Source organism: Venturia canescens, chromosome 1 (genome assembly GCF_019457755.1).
Source record: "Venturia canescens isolate UGA chromosome 1, ASM1945775v1, whole genome shotgun sequence".
NCBI lineage: Eukaryota > Metazoa > Arthropoda > Insecta > Hymenoptera > Ichneumonidae > Venturia > Venturia canescens.
Window position 1 is genome coordinate 8,089,392 of NC_057421.1, and position 9,719 is coordinate 8,099,110.

Genomic DNA, 9,719 nt, shown 5'->3' on the forward strand with positions numbered 1-9,719 from the left:
GTTCAAGTGTATAAGCATAGCGTTTCCATATATATAGGTATACATTCCGGGCATAAGAAATCTGCTTTAATCCGTAAAAGCAGAAGAAAATTTTGAAAAAAATTGTGTCTTCGCACTTGATGTTGAAGAACATTATCACCAAATTTCATCAATTTTTTATCAATTTGACGAACGTAGCCACCCTCCTTAAGAAAATCTACTGGCTCATAGGAAGAAGATCTAAACTATCCCTTTACAACAAAGTTCTCGTTTACAAACCGATCTTGATGCCAATATGGACTTATGGCATCCAACTTTGGGGTACAGCTAGCAACTCTAACATCGAAATTCTAGAACGATTCCAATCTAAAACATTGAGAACTATAGCAAATGCCCCCTGGTACGTCTCCAATGCCACGCTTCACAAGGACCTCGGGATTGACACGGTTAAGAGCACAGCTCATAAGCTATGCAACAATTACGAAACGCGACTCGCAAACCACCCAAACACGCTGGCACTGAGCCTTGTAGACCGGGAACGCATCGCAAGAGGATTGAAAAAATACGAACCACTGGATCTCGAGGAACGATTCCGCCCAGTTTAACAACCAAGACGGAAAATCCACACAGCAAACATTAGAATAGAGCGCACCACGTGATGGCACCTTCTACTTACTCGCCATTGAACGGCCATCCTAACTAATAAATGTTGCATTGCGCAACAGATTGTCGGTCATCAATTTCACAGTGATAAAATATATATATATTTACAGTAAAATTTCTGTAACTATTACTCTGGTGACTGACTCGAGAGGTTTGACACTGTGAGATGAAAAACTATTGGAAACTGTTACTGTATATTAGTCGTTCTTACTTTATGGAAAAAATAAAAAAAAAAATCATGCATTTTTATCATATTAATCATGCACAAGTTATAAAGCCTCACCTAATTTAGTTAGTTAAAGATAAGTAGTTCGCAGCGGCCGCTTATTTAGCAATGTCATAGTGTATAAGCGAAAATTTTTAAAAAACCAGGGTCTTTTTGAGATTTTTAATTGAATAAAAAAATCTTATCCATGCCAAGTAGAAAAAAATACTATCCAACAATAATTTTTCGCCAAACATGAACGTTTGTACGTCTTTGACACAATAAAATGAAAAAAAAAAACAAAAAAAAACTGTTCCCCACATAATTTTTATCAAACGATCAAATCGTTAAGTCTTTCTTATTTTTTAAATTATTATTTATTATAACAAATTTATTTTTTGATAGAAATAATAATTATTATTTCTATCATGAGTTCTATTACCATTGTACTTTACTAATGTATTACTATCATCATTATTATTAATGTTTTCTGCGATTTTATTTTTATTTTTCTACTTTGTCATCCTCACTCCATCTTATTTTCTTTACCATTCTCTCATCTCTCATTTTCACTTCTTTGCATTTACTCATCTCTAAATTTAATTATTTATTATTTTACTTTATATTATTTACTTTTTATTCTCGTATTTTTTTCTTCTTGTTAATTTCCTTATCTTTATTACCATCATGCTGTACCTCATTATTTTATAAAATATTATTATCACATGTGTTAACTCTTGCTTGGCCCAATGGAATGCTTTCCGTGGCTTCATAAATTTTCATCAAAATTAACTCACCCAAACTATTGATGAAAAAGAGAAGGGTCAATGTTAGAACTTTGTATAGCCCGTTGTGCAGTACATCCAAGCAAAGACTGTGAAAATCAATGGCAAAATGGGCCATAAATAGTTGCTTGCAAGTGGGATTCGAATAGTGGAAGTATTGTCGCTTAAACAAGATTTGGAGAAACCCGTTATCTTTTGGATACTGTTTTTATCTCTCGATGCGAGGCACGTGGCTCGTTAAAATATTCAAATTGTTTTTTGGGACAAGGAACCCTCCCGGCTTTCGTGGTATAGCAAAACATCATGGAAATATATTTTTATGAAATATTCTCAAGGAAGAACGAAAAAAGTTTTCAGATACGTCAATGTTTTAAAATCCCGCCACCGAAGTAAAGAATCGTAAATTTTTTCAAATATCGAGAAGGAATTTATCGAAAAGGTATGTTGTTGTTGAAAAAAGTGTACTACGTTCATAAAATAAACAAATTTTATGATCATCATCGAATTTTGCTGTAGTCAGAAAAAGTTTTCCATCGATGCAAGGACTATAAAATAGCGACCTTGATGTCGGGAAAATGGGATTTGGTTTATCATTCTACAATAAATTATAAATGTTCGAGAAAAAAATGGTTATAAAATTCAAATTTTCATAATTTTTGACTGCTATGGAAATCTGATCATGCTGTCATTCTTGGATCTTTATCAATGTTGATTCATAAAAGTTCGTTTAACATGTTTCCGTAAAACAACAGCACACAACAGCCTGACGTTGCCCAAAGTCAAGGCTGTCCTATTATGCTTAAAAACATCGTCTATAACGCGCAGAAACTCATCAAAACCATCTTTTCGACGAACCGTGACGACACGGGAATATCCTCGCAGCAGCTGCATATCAGTGAAATGGCTACAGATAAGTGGGTATATCCATGTGAAGACAATAATCTAGAGTGGGGGAAAGAAGTGTCTTCATTCACTTGCGTTGGGAGCCTGATCGAATGGACCTCCCAAATTTACTTGATGACGCTGCTTCATTAATGTAGCGATTACCAATAGAGAAATATTCGAAACGGGACAATTTTATCGAATTTGTTTTGATGGTATAGCGTTCGAATTAAATCCTTATTGGTACGTGATAAAACAATTGATCTGTATCGTCAAATTTTTATTAAATTATATCGACAGTATGCTGCAGGAAGCAATTTTTTTTCATTCAAGACGATGCCATCGATGGACATTGATTTATAAATGATTAAAGACAATTTGAGAAAAAATGAATCAACGAAATTCGAAACAATTGGGAAACGAATGTGTGACGAATAGGAAAAAATTTTTTCACATTGCAGCAAATGAAAACTCGTAGACATTCTAAATGGATTAATTTCTAAATTATTAATCAGATTCTGCTTTAAATCAGGGCATAAAGGTTATTGATGGTGATACAAACGTCGACATTCCGCACACTAGTTTTATTGACATCGCACATATAAATGTTAACGGATTATAATATCGGTAAAGCACGACGGTTTACATGTCAATCATCAGCTTCACAAATCTTCGAACACACCGCCCTGTAAAAGTTCAAGTTCGACGTTGTTTAATCGAATTCTGCACCCATAACGCTTAATGGAAACGCCTTCAGTGAAATTCTTTCCGATTGACGATTCACGTTGATGATAACTAACTTCACCATTGTCGGATGAACTTTTGTATCGATATAGTTCCGGAATAATCGCAGCTTCATTCTCGGGTTCCGTTGTCTTATTATGGTACAAAGGAAAATGGTCCCCTGACCAAAACACAGAGACCTTATATCCTTTGCGTCAATCACATTTTCCAGAAAACAGTATTTAAAATAACTCCCACCAACCATTAAGAACGTTGATGGATTCACGATCATTTGCTATTCTCAGTGCAAAACAATTGACAATTTTTTATTTCTAAATGCCGAATAAAATTTTTATTATATTTTTCTTATCATCCTAAATTAGTAATATTTCATTAAAAAATGTTACTTATTCCGTTTGGAATCAACTGCCCGAAATTGACGACAAAGACGAACAATTACATTATATGGGTATTACGGTGCTTCAAAAAAAATCGATATTTTTTTTTTCGTGGGCCGAAGAAGGGTGTTAGTATATGTAAAAAAAATGACTTACTCAAATTTTCAGATCTTTTGAAAAATATATAACGGTCCCTCAAACGACTTTTGTATTTTTTTCCTGTTTTGGGGACAAACGTCATGAAAAAAATCATAAATCGTTATGCAAACATAAAATGCTATTCTCCCTTGAATACATGAAACTTTACCTTTGTGTTGAAAAAAAAAATCATTAATTAAACGGTCCCTCAAATGACTTTTCTGTTCGTATGACATTTTTGTTCGTACTAGTGCACTTGTACTTGTTACATTGTAGACCGTGAAGCAATATAAACAGAGCTACTGTGACCACGACAAGGACGAAGCTCAACAGCTACATGAGCTAGGGGCTTCTCAAAAAACATGGGAAAAATATGCTTCATATTCAGCGCAGAGAAAAATTATTTCCGAGCTAAATATTATACTGGAATACACATGTTCAGCGCATTATTCCAATGTATTTTATGCTCACAATATTTCACTTATTCAACAAAGAAAGTGCATTTTATGTTTGCATAACGTTTCATGACTTTTTAAGACTTTTTCCATGACGATTTTCCTCAAAATAGGAAAAAACATAGAAAAATCGTTTGTGGGACCGCTAAATATTTTTTTTTTAATCTCAAAGTTTGGGAAAGTCACTTTTTTTATATGTACTAACATCCCTCTTCGGCCCACGAAAAAAAAAAAATCGATTTTTTTTGAAGCACCCTAAAAAACATATAACATAATTTTGCAATGAAATTGTGTAGTATACTGATGTTCAGCGCATTATTCCAATGTATTTTATGTTCACAATATTTCACTTATTCAACAAAGAAAGTGCATTTTATGGTTACATAACGTTTCATGACTTTTTAAGACTTTTTCCATGATAATTTTCCTCAAAATAGGAAAAAACATAGAAAAGTCGTTTGAGGGACCGCTAAATATATTTTTTTTAATCTCAAATTTTGGGAAAGTCACTTTTTTTACATGTACTAACATCCCTCTTCGGCCCACGAAAAAAAAAAATCGATTTTTTTTTAAGCACCCTAATGGGTATATAAAAATCTTGAATTGTCTGTGTCGAAACACGGTTTACCAACAACTGCCAAAATGTCTGGAGATGGATATATTTAACAGCTTTTGCAAGAACCACTTCGAGAAAGGGGAACAATATCGCAAACAAGATTGGAGAACCTTTTGGATATTTTTAGATAATGCCTTTTATCACTTTGACCGGCACATAGATTCGGTAAAAATTTTTTTAAATATGCTATAAAGTGGAAGCTGCTAAAAAGGTCAATGGGAAAAACCCATGGGGTCGCTTCGAGACTTCCTTCGTTTTAAGCATGACGTCGAGTAACATCGATAAAGTTATGTGCCTATCCGCGACAATATCACGGTTCACAATGATCTTTCAAACTAATTTATTTTCATATTAAAGAAAACCACAATCGAGCATATTTCCTATTCAATATTTTTTATTTTTTTCAACCATAAAAATTTTTATTCACATCATACCATTCGTTCATCGATCTCGATATTTTTTATTCGCTATTTATTCAAAGGGCATAAACGTACTTGTCCCTAGTTTTTTTTACATAATTCGTGCTGTGTTTCACATTCATTTGACGACTTTTCGTTTACTTCGAATCCTGAAATTTTACCGGATCTATTGAAAAACTGAAATAACGATCATGAAAGTTTGTGTACTTTCCATCATGTTACGTAAATTTGAAGATATCACCGATACCCAAAACAAAGCAGTCTACACATTCGTCTATGCCCAACTCTCTCTATGTATTTTGAGTAAATTTCAAAATACCGTAAAAATGGGGGAAAATTGTGAATAATCATCGTTGCTAAAGTTTTTGTCGACCTAGATCAACAATATTTTTTGAATTTTCGAGGTGCTAAATCCAAATCCAGAGTAAGTTGCAGAAAACCACTGAAAATTGCAAAAAATCGTATTCGTCGTTGTGATAATTTAAAAAAAATTAAATCGTGTATGTTTTCATATATCTTGACCCAGTGGATACGAATTCGGAGTCGGCTCATATTGATCATGTACACGAGAGTGAGATGCAGTAGCGCTAGCGATGTAGATATCGTAAAAAAAGAGCTTCGTTGATCTCACACCGTTTTTCTTTCGTAACGCACTATTTTTTCTTCCAGTGATCTACGCAGCGGATTTCTCTATCTCTTTCTATTTTTTCTTTTCAAATTTCTCTTACAATGGCAGATTTTTGTTCGATGCTAAAAAGAGATGTAGGGAGGAAATGAAAAGAGGTAGAAAAATCCGCTGCATTGATTATTCGAAGAAAAAAGAAGGCGTTACACAAAAAGGACGGTGTGTGGTTCATGAAGTTCTTTTCTAGCCCCGTTTGTAACGCTATTGCGTTCCACTCTCGCATACATGACAAGGACTGACGAAATTCGGATCATTAAGCCCGGGTTTCGCATCCAGGAAAAATCTATATTGATATCTTAACTATTCAGCGAATAACCACCGCTCAAATGCTAAATATGATGATGACTCATGAAAAAAACTCATGAAAAAAAAAACATAAAAAACTTTATTTTCATTATTATTTTCAGCGATGATGTTCAAGTTGATCGCAGTATGTTTTGAGAAACGTTTCCCAAACCATTTGTAATTCTGTTACGCGATGAATGTGAAATTTTCTATTATCACCATAGCCGCACAGAGATAAGAATGCTCCTTCGATCAGACTTTGAAAATATTTTAGATCTCTGGAAGTTAGACTCGACATTCGAGACGACACCATCGATGGACGCTGATTCATGAATGCGATTGAAGAAAATTCGAGAAGCGTACCAACGAATTTCCAAAAATTTGAGAAACAAATGCGTGACAAATTAGAAAATGTTTTTTTTTTATTAGAGCAAAAAAAACTCGTAGAGATTCTGAACAGATTAATTTCGACCAGATTCTGCTCCAACTCAGGACTTCGGAGTTATACACGGTGTTATGAACGCCGATGTTTCGCCGGCTATTTTTATTAACATTGTACAAATATAGATTAGCGGATTATAAAATCATTTAAGCACGACCGTTTACATGATAATCACCAACTCACCAACTTCACAAATCTTCGAATACACCGCCCTGTAAAAGTTCAAGTTCGACGTTGTGTAATCGAATTCTGCACCCATAACGTTTAACGGAAATGTTTTGAGTGGAATTCGCTTTATTTGACGGTCTGGAAAAGACTACAGGGTTGTTGTAAACACTTGTGGATCCAAATAAATCCGGAATAATCGGAGGCTCGTTCTCGCGCTCCGGTACCGTATTATGGGACGAATGAGAATTGTTCCCTGGCGGATAAATGGGGACCTCGTATCCTTTGCTTATACCAAACAAAGCACCGTTTTCCAGTCTCGTAAAAGGATTATTAGAAAGATTCAAATCAAACACGAGATCGAGATTGCTCGCAAAGCCTTTTTCGATCTTCGAAATTCGATTGTTCGCCAGATTCAATTTATGCAAATAAAAACTACCAGAAAACTCGTTGCCGCTGATCTGGCTGAAGGAATTGTTTTGCAGGTACAATGAATAGATGACCGATGAATTGAAGGTTCCCTCCTCGATGGTTTTCAGCTTATTGCCATTCAAGTGCAGCTCCTCGATCGCTCTTTCAAAGAATGTACCAGATTCCAAGAATTCCAACTGGTTGAAAGACAAAAAGACTTTGCTTAACACTTTCGGTAAGCCATGGAAAGAATCGTGTGTTATTTTTTTAATGTCGTTCCATGAGAGATCCAGTTCCTCCAGAGATCTTAGACCATCGAACACTCCTTTATCCAGCTTTGTTAACTTGTTTTCTGCGAGATTCAACTGCTTCAGGGATATCAAATCCCGGAAAGCATCTGTTTCGATATTTTCGATTTTGTTGCGTACAAAACTGAGAGATGTCAGAGAACCGAGACCGCGCAGAACAGACTTTTTAATGACAGTTATATCATTGCCAGTGAAGTCAATTTTATCGAGTTGACGAAACCGGGAATAATCGCTGGGTGATAACTCAGCGATACAATTTTCACTGAGCTGCAATGATTTCAGACTCGCTGGCAGAGTCGCAACGAACCTCGTATTATTTAGACGGTTTTTACTCAAATCCAGAGACGAAAGCTGTGTTCCCTCTAATGCTCCATCCTCGATCTCGCTGATGGAATTATTCGTCAAGATCAGAGACTTCACGCGTTCGTTTCGAATGCTTCCTTTTCTCAAGCTCCCTATTCTGTTGTTAGTCAGATCGAAGTCTGTGATGTCCGCTGGAAGGTTATTGAGAAACTCGACCGTCATGAGGCTGTTATTGTGTAAATCCAATCCATTGATGATCCCGGAATCAAGACGATACCAACGATCGACGAATCCGGATATCCCGAAATTTGACAAGCTCAATAAGAACGTATCTCCGACAATTTTCACTAATTTGCAATGAGGTTCCACGACATCTTGGGGCTTAAACAGTTCCAATTTTTCCACAATTCCTTCGCGAATACACACAATTTCTTGCTGATTTCTTTCGAACCCCCCGTCCCACTCTCCCTCTACAGGACATTCCCATGTTACGTATTCGTCTTCCAAATTGCTAATATCGTCAAACACGCGAGATTCCAGCATCCAGAGTCCACCAATGATGCGAGCGGATACGTTCGTCCATTTTCCAAGTCCGTATAAATGTCCTGAATCCAACTCGTTTATGGGGTTGTTCGAAATATTCAGAAACTTGAGATTTCTCAAGTTGTAGAATTGGCCATATTGCAGAGATGATATCGCGTTGTCTGCCAGGGAAAGATGCTCCAATTCCACGAGATCAGAAAAAATAGCTCGAGAAATGGATGATATTGAGTTGTTTGCAAGGTTGATACTCTTCACTTTGCTAAGATTTTTAAACACGTTGTCATCGATGTATTGGAACCCCAAACCCGAGAGATCCAATGTACGAGGTGGCTCTCCAATAATCTCTATGCTCCTGAGCTCGCCATTCTCAATCTTGGGTGTATAGCCATTCCGAGTTACTTCGCTGGGTGCGGCCAGAACCACTGGGATCAGTAAGTATCCTAAAATCAGCATCTTCCAAGAATCTGCAGGAAATACAATGGAAAAATGCAGATAACAGAAGAAATGGATGAATGTAATTTAAACCTTTTTTAACAGTAGTTCGAACAACAGCATCGACAACAGAAGATACTCGTCCCGGACAAAAAGAAACTCAAAAATATTCGTATTTCACCGAATCCAACAATTAAAATGAACACGCCGATCATATTTTCCAGAAAACAGTCTTTAAAATAACTCCCTTCAACCATTGAGAACGTTGATGGATTCACGATTATTTGTTATTCTCAGTGCAAATCAATTAACAATTTTCTTTTTCTAAGTGACGGATAAAATATTTATTGTATTTTTTTTGTCATCCTAAATCAGTAATATTCCATTAAAAAATGTTACTTACTTCGTTTGGAATCAACTGCCCGAAATTGACGACAAAGACGAACGATTACACTATATGAGTATATAAAAATCTTGAATTGTCTGTGTCGAAGCACGGCTTACCACCAACTGCCAAAATATATGGAGATGGACATATTTAATAGCTTTTGCAAGAACCAATTCGAGAAGGGGGAGCAATTTCGTAAACAAGATTTGGAGAACCTTTTGAATATTTTTAGATAATGCCTTATCACTTGAACCGTCACATAGTTTCCGTAAATATTGGAAAAAAACATCCTATAAAGAGGAAGCTGCCAAAAAGGTCAATAGGAGCAACACGCGGGGCAGCTTCGAGGCTTCCTTCGATTTGAGCACGACGTTGAGCAACACCCATAAATTTATATGCCTATTCGTCAACCAAGTGACAATGGAAGGTTCAAAGTTATAAATAATTGTATAAATTTATTTAAAAATAAAATTTATTTATAAACTATAAATAAT

At 35.7% G+C, this 9,719-nt stretch overlaps 1 protein-coding gene across 1 annotated transcript; it reads right to left on the minus strand.

The window, feature by feature from the left end:
• Window positions 1–6,683: 6,683 nt before the first annotated feature.
• On the minus strand, window positions 6,684–9,336 carry LOC122410040 (protein artichoke-like). Its single transcript, XM_043418027.1, has 2 exons — window positions 9,241–9,336; window positions 6,684–8,869 (listed from the first exon to the last, which is right to left on the minus strand). The coding sequence occupies exon 2, from the start codon at window positions 8,856–8,858 to the stop codon at window positions 6,864–6,866; it is 1,995 nt and encodes a 664-aa protein (XP_043273962.1). The 5' UTR covers window positions 8,859–8,869; window positions 9,241–9,336; the 3' UTR covers window positions 6,684–6,863.
• Between the last annotated feature and the right edge of the window lie 383 nt (window positions 9,337–9,719).

Excerpts from the sequence above, each read along its gene's own strand:
- LOC122410040 (XM_043418027.1), bottom strand. The coding sequence starts at position 8,858 with ATGCTGATTTTAGGATACTTACTGATCCCAGTGGTTCTGGCCGCACCC.